The sequence below is a fragment of the Salmo salar genome, chromosome 02, assembly GCF_965601325.2.
Source record: "Salmo salar chromosome 02, fSalSal1, whole genome shotgun sequence".
NCBI lineage: Eukaryota > Metazoa > Chordata > Actinopteri > Salmoniformes > Salmonidae > Salmo > Salmo salar.
In genome coordinates this window covers 76,126,713-76,143,861 of record NC_138292.1, presented here as the reverse complement: position 1 = coordinate 76,143,861, position 17,149 = coordinate 76,126,713, and the positions used below count along the sequence as shown (strand labels likewise).

At 44.3% G+C, this 17,149-nt stretch overlaps 1 protein-coding gene across 3 annotated transcripts in view; it reads left to right on the top strand.

The window, feature by feature from the left end:
* Nucleotides 1–17,149, top strand: part of LOC106592611 (GTPase IMAP family member 7) — a 30,932-nt gene extending 13,783 nt beyond the window's left edge. For 2 of the 3 annotated variants that reach the window (XM_045709873.2, XM_045709876.2), the window contains exons 2-3: nt 715–804; nt 12,084–17,149. In XM_045709873.2, coding sequence (XP_045565829.2) covers nt 715–804; nt 12,084–12,964 — 971 coding nt within the window. In that variant the 3' untranslated portion in view covers nt 12,965–17,149. Of the gene's footprint in view, nt 1–674; nt 805–12,083 lie in introns of all 3 variants that reach the window. The other variant, XM_045709884.2, reaches the window with a different exon arrangement.

Genomic DNA, 17,149 nt, shown 5'->3' with positions numbered 1-17,149 from the left:
TCTTGGGTCAACAGCCATTTTATAGCAGGTTGTTGCTGTGAGGGACACACCTGCAGGTTTTTGTCAGTACTGACTAAGGTCACACTGCTTAGACGTTGCATGCATCAACCATTGGTTGACTGACAGATTGCTGAAACACATGATGTGGTTAGCTGATATGTAAAATACCTATCCAGGTGTTGTAAGATCTGATGTCAGCAACGTCTGAGCAGAGGAACAGAGGAACACATGCTTTGTGCTCTGACACCTCCCGATTTACACATTAAGCACTGGTTTCAGTTATACTGATTCCACTTAATTATTGTTTGAACTTTTCCTGTCTGTCTACACAGTAGCTGTGATGTTTGATGTTAATGGGAACACAACCTCTAACTGGTCTATCTGGTCTTGACAGTAGCAGCCAGGCAATGGTAGAATAGTAGCCATGTTTAGAATGTCATTTGATACGCCCTATATGAGTACATTATGTTCACCTGATGTAGGCTACGTTGTTAAGGAATGTACTGTGTTTATCCAGTTATACCACATATCATCACTCTTTTTATAGTTTATAGTTTAATAGTTTTTATTGTTTGAAAGTCAAATAGCTGAGAAAAAATTATTATCTGTAAAAGTAGGAACTTTGCCGAACACTGCATGAGTCACCAAAGAAATGTGGACTTTTTATTTTGTAGTGAGGTCATCGTCTGTTTCCATGTTTTTGATTGGCTGCAGTTGGAGTAATGGCACGAGGAAGAGGAAGGACTCTGAAGATTCTGTTTCTGTTGACACTCTGTTTTCAAGACTTCACTGGTCAATGCCAAGGTACAGTACACACACACACACACACACGACACACATACACACTTGTTTGTTTGTTTATTTGGATCACATTGTCTTTTCCAGAGGCAGCACATATCCTTGACCAATTATAATTCCTTGCAATAAAACTGGGCCAATGGCAAAATAACAAATATCCTATTTCAATCTCAATGTCTAGACAAATTCCTCCCATGTCTCTCACCCATTGATCAATAATTCCCTATTACAGAAAAAACACTATTTTTATTGATCGTTAGTACTCTATTGACTTTTAGTCCTCTTGACCTTTAGTACTCTATTGACCTCTCATCCTCTGCGTTGTGTATTTATCTTAAAATATTGTTACACTCCCCTCTAGACCATTTTAAAAAGAAATATACTTCAAATGTATTTTTGGAAAATAATAGAAAAAATAAAATATATACAGTGGGGGAAAAAAGTATTTGATCCCCTGCTGATTTTGTACGTTTGCCCACTTACAAAGAAATGATCAGTCTATAATTTTAATAGTAGGTTTATTTGAACAGTGAGAGACAGAATAACAACAAAAAAATCCAGAAAAACGCATGTCAAAAATGTTATAAAATGATTTGCATCATCGCCGGACCGCCGCCGGAGGTTCCGGACTGCGAACCGCCGCCGGGGGCTGCGAACCGTCGCCGGAGACTCCGGACTGCGGGCCGTCTCTGGTGGCTCCGGACTGTGGGCTGTCTCAGGAGGCTCCGGACAGGGGACCGCAGCTGCAGGCTTCGGACCATGGATCATCACTGGAGGCTTCTTACGTGGAGCCGGAACAGGTCTCACCGGACTGGGGAACGTCGCTGGAGGCTCCGGACTGGGGGACGTCGCCGGAAGCTCTGGACTGGGAAGGCGCACTGGAGGCCTGATGCGTGGGGCTGGCGCAGGTGGCCCCAGACTGGTAACACGCTCCTCAGGGCGAGGGCGAGGAGCAGGCACAGGATATACTGGGCTGTGGAGGCGCACTGGAGGTCTCGAGCGTACAGCTGGCACAACCCGTCCTGGCTGGATGCTTACTTTCGCCCGGCAAATGCGGGGCGCTGGCACAGGACACACTGGGTATGAATGCGCACTGGCGACACAGTGCGTGGAGCCGGCGCAGGATATCCTGGACCGAGGAGGCGTACTGGAGACCAGGAGCGCTGAGTTGGCCCGGCAAATGCGGGGCGCAGGCACAGAGCGCACCGGGCTAGGAATGCGCACCGGAGATACGGTGCGCATCACCGCATAATACGGTGCCTGACTGTTCATATGCTCCCCACGGTAAGCACAGGGAGTTGGCTCAGGTCTCCACCCTGACTCTGCCAATCTCCCGTGTGCCCCCCCCCCCCCAATTTTTTTTGGGGGGGGCTGCTTCTCGGGCTTCCGTCGTTGCCGTGACTCCCTCGCTGCCTCCACCTGCCTCCTCGGCAGGCTGTTGTCTCTATCCAATACCTGCTCCCAATTCCAGTCTATCCTTTCCTCCAACACCTCCAGAAACTAGGATGCCATCTCCTCCCGGGCACGCTGCTTGATCCAGTCCTCCTGACCACGCTGCTTGGTCCTTTGGAGGTGGGATCTTCTATGATGTTCGTCGTTAGGAGGAGACCAAGGCACAGCGTGAGTTGAGTTCATCATATTTATTGATAAATGAGAACCAGCAAAAACAATAAACAATACAACAAACGAAAAGCTAGGCGTGCAAACACATGCAACACAAAGACAAGATCCCACAACTGACTGTGGAAAAAAGGGCTGCCTAAGTATGATTCCCAATCAGAGACAACGAATGACAGCTGCCTCTGATTGGAAACCATACTCGGCCAATGAAAGAAAAAGACAACATAGACATACAACACATAGAATGCCCACCCCATGTCACACCCTGACCTAACCAAACAGAGAAAAACGGCTCTCTCAGGTCAGGGCGTGACACACTGGTATCAGTCCCACATAGATAACTATTAGAAATTATGTTCTGACAGTCTGCCGGTAGTGAGGAATTCTTATTCCGTTCCACTGGTTGATAAGGACTTCTCTAATGAACACTTCACCGGTGATCTTGTATCATTTCATGTACAGTCCTTGGGTCAAAGGGATATTGCTGCATTTTCAGATGGTAGATTCTCATAACCTGTAACGAAGGAAACAATGATGAAAGTAACGTCCTGGTTTCAAGACAAATGTATATTTCACATACATTTCCCTAAGTAAGCATGTCCCGATTTTCATGAAAAAGTTGGACATTTCACCTACATATCCCTAATATGATGACTGTTGTGTACAACATAGAAGCTTATCAGGTTCTGATCATCTTACTATGCTTCTTCACCTGAGATTGGCCCCGATTGTTATCTATCAGTTCTTTATTCTCCAGGTTCCGCTTTGTCATCAAAATGGACAACCTTGCAATGAGTGTATCTTTGGTGATTTTTCGTGATTTTTCCTGGACTTTCACTGCTGACCTTGTTATGAGCAACACTTTATAATGACCTTCCCATTTTGGCCCTAAATAGTCTGTTACTGTCACGTCCTGACCCTGGTATGAGGTCATTTTTCCCTAGTGGATTGGTCAGGGCATGACAGGGGGTTGTTTTGTCTATGTGTTTTGGGTTTTCTGTTTTCTATGTGGTTTGTCTAGAGTTGCATTCTAGGTTGTCATTTTCTATGTTGTGGCCAGGTATGGTTTCCAATCAGAGGCAGCTGTCTTTCATTGTCTCTGATTGTAAGCCATACTTAGGCAGCCTGTTTTTCATGGGGTTTTGTGGGTGGTTGTTTCCGTTTAGTCGTGTGTACCCTGACGGGACTGTTGTTGTTCGTTTTCTTGTTTCTTTTTGTAAAGTGTTCATTTTTCTTCATTAAACTTTGAGATGAGCACTAAACACGCTGCGCCTTGGTCTCCATTCAACGACCCATGTGACAGAACCACCCACCACAAAAGGACCAAGCAGCGTGAAAGGAGGTACTTGGAGTCGTGGACGTGGGAAGAAATCCTGGATGGGAAGGGACCCTGGAGCCAGGCTGGGGAGTATTGTCGCCCGAAGGAGGAATTGGAAGAAGCCAAGAGGGAGCGACGGTATTATGAGGCGCTGTATCCTCCAATAGGGGAGGCGAAGAGGCATCCTCCCAAAAGATTTCGGGGGGGGGGGGGGCATGCGGGGAGTTCGGCGAGGTCAGGGAGGAGCCCTGATCTAACTTCCCGGGCATTTCGGAGAGAGCCATGGAGTAAACCGGAGCCAGTCGGGGAGTCAAGCAGGGAGCACGACGCTAGATTCCGGAGAGAGGTACTGGCGGAAAGGGCACGGCGGAGCAGGCGCGCAGAAGGGCGAGCAATGCAGAATGGAGTGATGCGCACTAGGTCGCCCATACGCACTCACAATCCGGTGCGGTCTATTCAAGCTCCTCAACGTTGCAGTGCGAGAGTTGGCCGGCAGCCAGGGAGAAGTGCGCCGGGTCAACGTATCTGGCCTCCAGTGCGGCTCTTCGGCCCAGGATACCCTACGCCTGCTCCACGCACGGTACCCCGCACTCCCCAGCACAGCCCAGTTCGTCCTGTGCCAGCGCTCCGCCCTTGCCGGGCTAGAGTCAGCATCGAGCCAGGATGGGTTGTGCTAGCCGTAAGCGCCAGACCTCCGGTGAGCCTCCATGGCCCAGTATATCCTACGCCTGCTCCACGCACGGTACCCCTCATTCCCCAGCACAGCCCAGTTCGTCCTGTGCCAGTGCTCCGCCCTTGCCGAGCTAGAGTCAGCATCGAGCCAGGACGGGTTGTGCTAGCCGTAAGCGCCAGACCTCCGGTGAGCCTCCATGGCCCAGTATATCCTACGCCTGCTCCACGCACGGTACCCCTCATTCCCCAGCACAGCCCAGTTCGTCCTGTGTCAGCGCTCCGCCCTTGCCAGGCTAGAGTCAGCATCGAGCCAGGACGGGTTGTGCTAGCCGCAAGCGCCAGACCTCCAGTAAATCTACACAGCCCAGTACGTCCTGTTCCTGCTCCCCGCACTCGCCCTGAGGTGCATGTCACCAGTCTGGCACCTCCTGTGCCAGCCCCACGTATCAGGCCTCCAGTGCGCATTCCTAGTCCAGAGCATCCGGCGACAGTTCCCCGTCCAGAGCTTCCGGCAACAGTTCCCCGTCCAGAGCTTCCGGCGACAGTTCCCCGTCCAGAGCTTCAGGCGACAGTTCCCCATCCAGAGCTTCCGGCGACAGTTCCCCGTCCAGAGCTTCCGGCGACAGTTCCCCGTCCAGAGCTTCCGGCGACAGTTCCCCATCCACAGCTTCCGGCGACAGTTCCCCGTCCAGAGCTTCCGGCGACAGTTCCCCGTCCAGAGCTTCAGGCGACAGTTCCCCGTCCAGAGCTTCTGGCCACAGTCTACAGTCCGGAACCTACTGAGACTGCCTACAGTCCGGAACCTACTGAGACGGCCTACAGTCCAGAACCTACTGAGACGGCCTACAGTCTGGAACCTACTGAGACGGCCTACAGTCCGGAGCCTCCTGCGACGCTCCTCAGCCTGGAGCCTCCAGCGACGGCCTGCAGCCCAGAGCCTCCAGCGGCGGCCTGCAGCCCAGAGCCTCCAGCGGCGGCCTGCAGCCCAGAGCCTCCAGCGGTGGCCTGCAGCCCAGATCCTCCAGCGGCGGTTTACAGCACAGTGAGTCCGGTAAGGATCTACAGTCCGATTTCTCCAATAATGATCCACAGGCCTATGTTACAGAAGCGGAGGGATCTGCGGGCGGAATGGAGGTTACGCCCTGAGCCAGAGCCACCTCCGAGCTGGAGGATCGGGAGAAGAGGAAGGTTCTGGGTGGAGCATATGAGCCGCCATAGACTGTTGTCACCCTCCCTGCCCTCCCTTTGTGTTTGGGGTTGTTATTGTTGGTTTTTTTGGTCTGGGTGCAGTCGGAGTCTGCACCTTTGGGGGGGGTACTGTCACATCCTGACCCGGTATGAGGTTATTTTTCCCCAGTGGATTGGTCAGTGCGTGACAGGGGGTTGTTTTGTAAATGTGTTTTGGGTTTTCTGTTTTCTATGTGGGTTGTCTAGAGTTGCATTCTAGGTTGTCATTTTCTATGTTGTGGCCAGGTATGGTTTCCAATCAGAGGCAGCTGTCTTTCAATGTCTCTGATTGTAAGCCATACTTAGGCAGCCTGTTTTTCATGGGGTTTTGTGGGTGGTTGTTTCCATTTAGTCGTGTGTACCTGACGAGACTGTTGTTGTTCGTTTTCTTGTTTCTTTTTGTAAAGTGTTCATTTTTCTTCATTAAACTTCGAGATGACCACTAAACATGCTGCGCCTTGGTCTCCATTCAACAACCCATGTGACAGTTACATATTTTTTTTACCATCACCCACTGTCCTGGTACTATGTCACGTCCCCCCTCGGGACTTATTCCCCACGCCTCTTTTACTTGTCTGTCTATGATTTCTCTAATCAGAATTTTAGCTGTGTTTTGTGTGGTTCCGTTCTTAGTAGGGTAGGCTTCAACTCATCGTGAGAAAGGATCAACAATGACCAGCACATCTTCCTGTCCTTTACATTTGTGCAGCTTGATGTAGTCAAGCTGTAGATGTCTGAAGGGTCCTGGTGGGGCAGGTGCTCGTCGTGTCTGTACTTTCACTGTCCTTTGGTGTTGTTTTCCAGTCAAATGTTGCAATTTGCCACAACAGCCTCAGCCTCTTTCCACACACCAGGATTCCACCATTTGCCCACAAAACGATAAACTATCTTGTCCACACCAATGTGTCCCAAAGAGTGGATCTGTATCACCAAGTAGAGTAAGAGTGCATTTGGCGCTTCACATCTCAGGTTGTATTTCCACAGACCTTCATGATTGAGTTTGCACCCTGCAGCCATCCATTCCCACACTTCATCTTTTGGTATGCATGTCTCTAATGTCTCTAATGTGTTGCAATGTATCCAAGGTGTATCTCGTAATCAGTTTAGGTGACAGAGGTGTTCTCTTGGCAGCCGGCTTGGCAGCTCTGTCAGCCAGATCATTACCTTTACTCTTGTCTGTAAAGATTTTTCCATGTACTTTAATTTTCAAAATTGCAACTTGTCCAGGTAACTGGAGAGCATTCAGTAGAGCCATCACCTCTGGTCCATTCTTCACAGGAGCCCCCAGTGATGTCATGAATCCTCTTTTTTTCCATATTTTTCCTAAATCATTGGTAACGCCGAAAGCATACCTTGAGTCTGTGTAGATATTAGCTGTTTTTCCTTCAGCCTGTTTACATGCTTCTGTTAAAGCCACCAATTCTGCCACCTGTGCTGATGTTCCTGCAGGTAACGTGCCTGTCACTATCACATTGTCCATTGTAGTAACTGCCCAGCCTGCCTTCCTCACACCCCCCTCCACAATGCTTGAACCATAAGATAAACTCAGGATTTTCCAACGGATGACTCTTAATAAACCCATCAGAGAGCTGATCCAAAACCAACTCACAACAGTCGTGTTCAAGTAATGTGGAATCTGGAGGAAGCATCAGCGTAGCTGGATTACATTGGGTGCCACGTTGTACTGTATGATGATGTTAGGAGTTTCCAACACAGTTGACCATTTGTTCCAACGAGCAGCTGTGACCTGTGCAGCTCGAATCATTGTCAAAAGAGTATGAACAACATGTCGGCAGAATCTTTAATAACTACTTTAGTAGCCTCCATAGCTTCCTTGCTAATGGGATATTGTTTTGTGCAAGGTGGGGCAACACCTGTCAAGCACACTGGTTCCATATCCAAAGTTCCACTCTCATTTTTCTTTGTAGTCCAAATAGGATGGTTCTGAACTGTACTTTCCTGCAGTTGTCTAATTTGCCACGTCACCTTCCCTTCAGAGATGTTCAATGTAGAGTCAAGTTGCATAATAACATCAAGGCCTAAAATAGGTTGTTCAAATGAGCCCATCCACACCCCTGCATCCATCTTCATTGGACCAAAATAAATTGATAATGGTTAGTTCTGTTAGATATCTGCCATCTCTGCTCTATACCTTTCATCTTCCATGTTGGGTAACCTACTGTGTCTAACCATCCCTGCTCTATACCTTTCATCTTCCATGTTGGGTAACCTACTGTGTCTAACTACCTCTGCTCTATACCTTTCATCTTCCATGTTGGGTAATCTACTGTGTCTAACTACCTCTGCTCTATACCTTTCATCTTCCATGTCGGGTAACCTACCGTGTCTAACCATTTACATTTACTAACCATCCCTGCTCTATATCTTTCATCTTCCATGTCGGGTAACCTACTGTGTCTAACCACCTCTGCTCTAAACCTTTCTTCAAATTCAACAAACGGTTCTTTCAGTTTTTGAACACATTTGGTGGTTGCATTGGTCAGACCCTTAAGGAAAACATGTCTGGCTCTCCATCCATCGGCCACATCTTGCTCTTCACCACCCATTGGTCAAACCCTTAACCTGTTATGGCTAGGGGGCAGTATTTTCACGGCTGGATAAAAAACGTACCCGATTTAATCTGGTTACTACTCCTGCGCAGTAACTAGAATATGCATATAATTATTGGCTTTGGATAGAAAACACTCCAAAGTTTCTAAAACTGTTTGAATGGTGTCTGTGAGTATAACAGAACTCAAATGGCAGGTCAAAACCTGAGAGATTCCTTTACAGGAAGTGGCCTGTCTGACCATTTCTTGAACTTGTTTGCCATCTCATTCAATTACAAAGGATCTCTGCTCTAACGTGACACTTCCTACGTCTTCCATAGGCTCTCAGAGCCCGGGAAAAAACAGAATGTTGTCATCCCAGCCCCAGGCTGAAACACATTATCGCCTTTGTCAAGTGGCCGATCAAGGGACTGTGGGCTTAGGCGCGTGCCCTGGCCGCCCCCGTCTTTGTGATTTTTCCTCTGTTTGCCGAAAAGGAGATTCCCGGTCGGAATATTATCGCTTTTTTACGAGATAAATTGCATAAAAATTGATTTTAAACAGCGGTTGACATGCTTCGAAGTACGGTAATGGAATATTTAGAATTTTTTTGTCACGAATTGCGCCATGCGCACGACCCTGATTTACCATTTCGAATAGTTTCTGGAACGCATGAACAAAACGCCGCTATTCGGATATAACGATGGATTATTTGCGACCAAACCAACATTTGTTATTGAAGTAGCAGTCCTGGGAGTGCATTCTCACGAAGACAACAAAGGTAATAACATTTTTGTTATAGTAAATCTGATTTTGGTGAAGGCTAAACTTGCCGGGTGTCTAAATAGCTAGCCCTGTGATGGCTGGGCTATGTACTTAGAATCTTGCAAAATGTGCTTTCACCAAAAAGCTATTTTAAAATCGGACATATCGAGTGCATAGAGGAGTTCTGTATCTATAATTCTTAAAATAATTGTTATGCTTTTTGTGAACGTTTATCGTGAGTAATTTAGTAAATTGTTAGTAAATTCCCCGGAAGTTTGCGGGGGGTATGCTAGTTCTGAACGTCACATGCTAATGTAAAAAGCTGTTTTTTGATATAAATATGAACTTGATTGAACAAAACATGCATGTATTGTATAACATAATGTCCTAGGTGTGTCAACTGATGAAGATCATCAAAGGTTAGTGCTGCATTTAGCTGTCTTCTGGGTTTTTGTGACATTATATGCTAGCTTGAAAAATGGTGTCTGATTATTTCTGGCTGGGTACTCTGCTGACATAATCTAATGTTTTGCTTTCGCTGTAAAGCCTTTTTGAAATCGGACAGTGTGGTTAGATAAAGGAGAGTCTTGTCTTTAAAATGCTGTGAAATAGTCATATGTTTGAAAAATTGAAGTTTTTGTATTTTTGAGGAATTTGTAATTCGCGCCACGCCTATCATTGGATATTGGAGCAGGTGTTCCGCTAGCGGAACGTCTAGATGTAAGAGGTTAACCAGGTAAGTTGACTGGGAACGAATGTCACGTTACAGCAGAGATCCTGTATTTTTGATAAAGAGGCTACAGAAGGCTAAGAAATGGTCAGACAGGGCACTTCCCATATAGAATCTTCTCAGGTTTTGGCCTGCCATATGAGTTCTGTTATACTCACAGACACTATTCAAACAGTTTTAGAAGCTTTAGGGTGTTTTCTATCCAAATCAAACAATTATATGCATATTCTAGTTTCTGGGCAGGAGTAATAACCAGATTAAATCGGGTACGTTTTTTATCCGGCCGTCAAAATACTGCCCCCTATCCTAAACAGGTTAACCTCTTGGGGCTAGGTGGGACGCTAGCGTGCCACCCGTGGTGCACTCCATCAACAGCAGGTGCATTTCAAGAGCGGCAAATTTGAATCCAAATAAATGTCAAAATTCAAATTTTTCAAAAATACAACTATGTTACACCATTTGAAAGATAAACATCTCCTTAATCTAACCACGTTTTACGATTTCAAAAAGGTTTTACGGCGAAAGCATAAATTTAGAGTATGTTAGGACAGTACATTTACAAGAGTTGTGTGTAATGTTTTGTCAAGTCAAAGACAGGGTCACCAAAACCATAAAACCAGCTAAAATGATGCACTAACCTTTTACAATCTCCATCAGATGACACTCCTAGGACATTATGTTAGACAATGCATGCATTTTTAGTTCTATCAAGTTCATATTTATATCGAAAAACAGCGTTTTACTATGGCATTGATGTTGAGGAAATCGTTTCCCTCCAATAACCGGCAGTCAAGTCAGCGTCACAAATTAAATAATTAAAATTAGAAAACATTGGTAAAATATTATATTGTCATTTAAAGAATTATAGATTTACATCTCTTGAACGCAATCAACTTGCCAGATTTAAAAATAACCTTACTGGGAAATCACACTTTGCAATAATCTGAGCACTGCGCCCAGAAAAATACGCGTTGCGATACAGACTAGACGTCATGTTGGGGAGATCTAAAATCGAAAATACTATGTAAATAATCCATTACCTTTGATTCTCTTCATCAGATGTCACTTCCAGGTATCACAGGTCCATAACGAATGTAGTTTTGTTCAAAAAAGCTCATCATTTATGTCCAAAAATCTCCGTCTCGTTAGCACATGATGTAAGCCAGCCGGACTTCTCGTCATGAACGAGGGGAAAAAATATATTTCCGTTCGTTCAAACATGTCAAACGTTGTATAGCATAAATCATTAGGGCCTTTTTTAACCAGAACATGAATAATATTCAAGGTGGACGAATGCATACTCTTTTATAACGTATTGGAACGAGGGTACCCAACATGAACTAGTGCGCCAGGTGTCTAATGGGACATCACCGTTCCATGGCTCTTGTTCGGTCAGATCTCCCTCCAGAAGACTCAAAACACTTTGTAAAGGCTGGTGACATCTAGTGGAAGCAATAGGAAGTGCCAAAATATTCCTAAACCCCTGTGTTTTTCAATGGGATAGGTTTAAAGTCAATACAACACATCAGGTATCCACTTCCTGTCAGAAAATGTCTCAGGGTTTTGCCTGCCAAATGAGTTCTGTTATACTCACAGACACCATTCAAACAGTTTTGGAAACTTTAGAGTGTTTTCTATCCATATATAATAAGTATATGCATATTCTAGTTACTGGGTAGGATTAGTAACCAGATTAAATCGGGTACATTTTTTTTATCCAGACGTGCAAATGCTGCCCCCTAGACCCAACAGGTTAAATAACGGTAAAAAAAAATAAAACGGTCTTGACTCACCCAGCAATATGTTAGCAGTCAATCAGGAGATTAAGAGTTAAATCCCATGGGTTGCGCTCAATTGGTCTCTCTTTTCCCTGGATCAACACACAGTTGAGTCTTTCCTTGTTGTTGGTTACGACCAATTCATCCGGGTCACGGCACCAAGTGCTAGCAGTTGATGTTACTCTTCAATAACACAGACCCCAAAGCAAATGAGGGGGAGAAAAATAGGTTTATTCAAAGAGTGACAAATCATAGATGTTATGCTGAGAGGTAGATGTTCATTCTCCCCTGTCCTCAGTGATTCTCTCCTCTGTGATTCTTTCCACAGAACAAAGGGACAGGATGTATTTGTATAACCCAACCCTAGCCTGTGGTTGACCAATTATAATTCCTTGCTACAAAACTGGGCCAATGGCCTATTTCAGGCTCAATGTCTAGACAAATTCCTTCCATGTCTCTGACCCATTGATCAATAATTCGCTATTACAGGAAAAAACTCTATTTCCATTGATTGTTAGTACTCTATTGACTTTTAGTCCTCTTGACCTTTAGTCCTCTGCGTTGTGCATTTATCTTAAGATAATATTACAAAATCAATAATTTCTTGTCTGTTTCCACCGTTTCAGGGCAGCCCTCTAACCTGAGGATAGTTCTGCTGGGGAAGACTGGAGCAGGGAAGAGTGCAACAGGAAACACCATCCTGGGGAGAAAGGTGTTTATAGCGGAGGATTCTCCAGTGTCTGTGACTGCACAGAGTGAGAAACAGAGTGGAGTGGTGGATGGGAGGAAGATTGATGTCATCGACACCCCAGGGCTCTATGACACAACAATGTCTAAAGAAGAGATGAAAAGTGAAATAGAAAAGGCCATCTATATGTCAGTCCCAGGACCCCACGCCTTCCTGCTGGTGATCAGACTGGGGAGGTTCACAGAGGAAGAGAGGAACACTGTGAAGTGGATCCAGGAGAGCTTTGGAGAAGAAGCCTCAATGTACACCATAGTGCTGTTCACACATGAAGATCTACTGAAGGGAAAAACAGTGGAGGAGTTTCTGGCTAAGAGCAAAGATCTACAGAAACTCATCAATATCTGTGGGGGCAGATATCACTCCCTAAACAATGACAAGAGAAAAGACACTCAGGTCCCAGAGCTACTGAAGAAGATAGAGGAGATGGTGTCGAGGAATGGAGGAAAACACTACACCAATGAGATGTACCAGGAGGCCCAGATGAAGATCAACAAGGAAAAGGAGAGGAAGAAACAGGAAGAGGAGAAGAGAGAGAGAGAGAGGAGACAGGAAGAGGAAGAAATAAGAAAAAGAGAAGAAAAATTGAACGGCTGCAAGTGGTCAGCACTTGCCAGTTCGGCTGCATTGGGGTTGGGAGCCATGTTCGGCTCTCCATGGTCGTTAGCAGCAGGGGCTGCATTAGCCGCTGTTAAAGGTTATGATTGCATGGACACCTATTACAAATCAGGTAGTTCCAACTCAGAAGACCAGAAGAAGTAAGATTTCCACATCCATGTTATATAATATGAATATAATTTGATCTCTGAGAAATTAAGCAAATTTATTGTGCCCAAATTTGACATTTTAATTGATAGGATTCATATACTATTCAATACATATAGTACCCAACATCTGATATGTATAAAAATTTTCCCCAACAATGATTAAGAACAAAGAATGGTCAAAAGCCTCAGATCAGATGTTGGGTATTATTTCACACTAATGCCTTGTTATCTGGAGGGCGGCCATTTGCTTCTCCCCAATGGTCCAAATGTGGAATCCGTAACCATGCTGATATCATGGACAGTAATGGTATGAGAACATTCCAAGGTTTGGGAGATACATACCAATTACCAGATACCTACACATTACCAGATACATACACATTACCAGTTACATACACATTACCAGATACATACACGTTACAAGATACATACACATTACCAGATACATACACATTACCAGATACATACACATTACCAGTTACATACACATTACCAGATACATACACGTTACAAGATACATACACATTACCAGATACATACACATTACCAGATACATACACATTACCAGGCAACTCTTTTGTTCATATTTACAACTCATGTTAGCTTTGTTAGCCTATGGAGTCCCTTGGGAAACCCAGCTACCAAACCATCCAATGATGGGATTTATTAATAAATGATCTGGGCTCCTGAAAGGACTGATCTCTATAATATACATGCTATACATGCTAACTCCTGGAAAGTGGTAAAACATTTTAAACAACTCCACCCCCTTGTTGTCCCAGCAGGTTTTGACAGCCTCTGGTCCCATACCAGACAGAATTTTAATTTGTGGTACTTTTAATAACCATTTAGCTTAAACTGGCCAATTATTTGAAAGGATAATCTCTGAAAATGCACATCATTCTACTAGAGAGTCCCTTAGTCACATGACCTTGTAGATAACGATGCACTAACAGACTCACAGACTTTATCTTAATTTCCCCATTTGATGTCTATGATGTACTAAGTGCTATGCTAAAGAGTAAGAAAGTAAAACATGTATAGCTGATTCACATAATCCCTTCTTACTCTCTGCACCACTTATCACAGAACCATTGACCTATATATTATAACTTTACAGTTGTTTCTGGTGTTGTCCTTAAGATCTGTAAAGCAGCACATGTCCTCCCCCTACATAAAGGAGATCCTTCTGACTTAGATAACTACTGTAGAATTTGCTAATTATCCTCTTACATCTAGACGTTCCGCTAGCGGAACACCTGCTCCAATATCCAATGATAGGCGTGGCGCGAATTACAAATTCCTCAAAAATACAAAAACTTCAATTTTTCAAACATATGACTATTTCACAGCATTTTAAAGATAAGACTCTCCTTTATCTAAACACACTGTCCGATTTCAAAAAGGCTTTACAACGAAAGCAAAACATTACATTATGTCAGCAGAGTACCAAGCCAGAAATAATCAGACACCCATTTTTCAAGCTAGCATATAATGTCACATAAACCCAAACCACAGCTAAATGCAGCACTAACCTTTGATGATCTTCATCAGATGACAACCCTAGGACATTATGTTATACAATACATGCATGTTTTGTTCAATCAAGTTCATATTTATATCAAAAACCAGCTTTTTACATTAGCATGTGACGTTCAGAACTAGCATACCCCCCGCAAACTTCCGGCGAATTCACTAAGAATTTACTAAATTACTCACGATAAACGTTCACAAAAAGCATAACAATTATTTTAAGAATTATAGATACAGAACTCCTCTATGCACTCGATATGTCCGATTTTAAAATAGCTTTTTGGTGAAAGCACATTTTGCAATATTCTAAGTACATAGCCCAGGCATCACGGGCTAGCTATTTAGACACCCGGCAAGTTTAGCACTCACCAATATCAGGTTTACTATTATAAAAGTTTGATTACCTTTTGTTGTCTTCATCAGAATGCACTCCCAGGACTGCTACTTCAATAACAAATGTTGGTTTGGTCCAAAATAATCCATCGTTATATCCGAATAGCGGCGTTTTGTTCGTGCGTCCCAGACACTATCTGAAATGGTAAATCAGGGTTGTGCGCATGGCGCAATTCGTGACAAAAAAAATCTAAATATTCCATTACCGTACTTCGAAGCATGTCAACCGCTGTTTAAAATCCATTTTTATGCCATTTTTCTCGTAAAAAAGCGATAATATTCCGACCGGGAATCTCCTTTTAGCTAAACAGAGGAAAGTAAACAAAGCTTTCGGTCGACGTTGGCACGAGCCTGAGTCTCACAGTACTGTAACCAGCCACTACCCAAACGCGCTACTTTTTTTCAGCCAGAGCCTGCAAAGCCACGATTCAGCTTTTTACCGCCTTCTGAGACCCTATGGCAGCCGTAGGAAGTGTCACGGGACAGCTAAGATCCTCACTCTTCAATAAACAGAGACATTAAGAACGACACCTTGTCAGACAGGCCACTTCCTGCCTGAAACCTTGTCAGGTTTTTGCCTGCCAAATGAGTTCTGTTATACTCACAGACACCATTCAAACAGTTTTAGAAACTTTAGGGTGTTTTCTATCCATATGTAATAAGTATATGCATATTCTAGTTACTGGGTAGGAGTGGTAACCAGATTAAATCGGGTACGTTTTTTATCCAGCTGTGAAAATACTGCCCCCTAGCCATAACAGGTTATCTTGCCTTTCCAAAGTGTTGAATCCCTGGCCAACTGTAAACTAACTTTTTTAACTTCCCACTCTATTCTTAATGTGAACCAATCAGGTTTTAGACCTGGACAGAGCACAGTTTCAGCTGCTACGCTTGTTTTAGATGTGTTCAATTGCTTTGATCAGAAACATTATTGTGCTGACTTTCCAAGGCCTTGGACACTGTTGACCATCACACTCATTCAAAGGTTGAGGTTCTTGAAAGTGGTTTGAGAATGATCTGTCAGACAGGACTCAATGTTTGATTTCTGATGGTGTGAAGTCTAGTTTCCTGGTACTGGGACCTGTTCTCTTTACTATTAATAAAAATAATATTGGTTTATCTGTTAAAACTTGGATTATTAATCTGTTTGCAAAGTGGGCCTCGGTTTTAGGAATATATCTTGCCCCTCCCTAAATAGCAGGAAGCAGCCTGACAGTTCTTCCTAACAGTTCTTGACTAAGGTGATACCATTTACCAGATTGCAGCAGCTACTACTCTTAAAACTTTGGAGGCCATCTACCAAATTACCCTTCACAGGTGACAGTTTTAATACTCACCACTACATCCTGTATCAAAAGGTTGGCTGGTCCACACTAAAGTCCTGTAGATCACTTCATTACTCCCTTTTTGTTTACAAAGCTCTACTACAGAAGCTTCCAACGTACCTAACTTTGTTGCTAACGTATGAAATAATGAGCTACCAAAGCCGCTCGTAAGATTAGTTAACTCTTGAGGTCCCTCTGGTCTCGACCAATTTAGGTAAATCCTCCTTTAGTTTTATTGCCCCCATTGTTGGAATAACCTACAAAACTCCTTGCATCTTGATTCCCTGGTGCCTCTAGGGCAGGTTAGGACTCTGGTGGTGGATTATTTCAATGAAAATTGTATTTTACCCCTTTTTTCTCCACAATTTCGATCTTGTCTCATCACTGCAACTCCCCAATGGGCTCGGGAAGCAAAGGTCGAGTCATGCGTGAAACATTACCCACAAAACTGCGCTTCTTAACACCCGCCCGCTTAACCCGGAAGCCAGCCGCACCAACGTGTCGGAGGAAACACTGTTCAACTGACGACCGGAGTCAGCCTGTAGGCACCCGGCCCGCCACAAGGAGTCGCTAGAGCGCGATGAGCCAAGTAAAGTGACCCTGGCCAAACCCTCTCGCCGGGCCTATTGTGTCTCCCCCTATGGGACTCAGGCAGATTGCAGTTCTTTCGATTGATTGAGGTGGTTTATATGTTGAAATTGTGGTGTTGAGGTTGTTCTTGGTGCTTGTTTTTATTTTCCTTGTTCTATTAGTTTTTCTTCCTGTTTGGGAGAAAATGTTTGTATTCAGGGCACCATTGGGAATGAGACCCTGGTCTCATTTGGGCTACCCTCAATAAGTAAAAGTTAATAAATACAAAATGTATAAACAACTATTGGAAAGCTCATATTCTGAACTAACCATTAAAAAGGTATGGTCCACAGATCTAA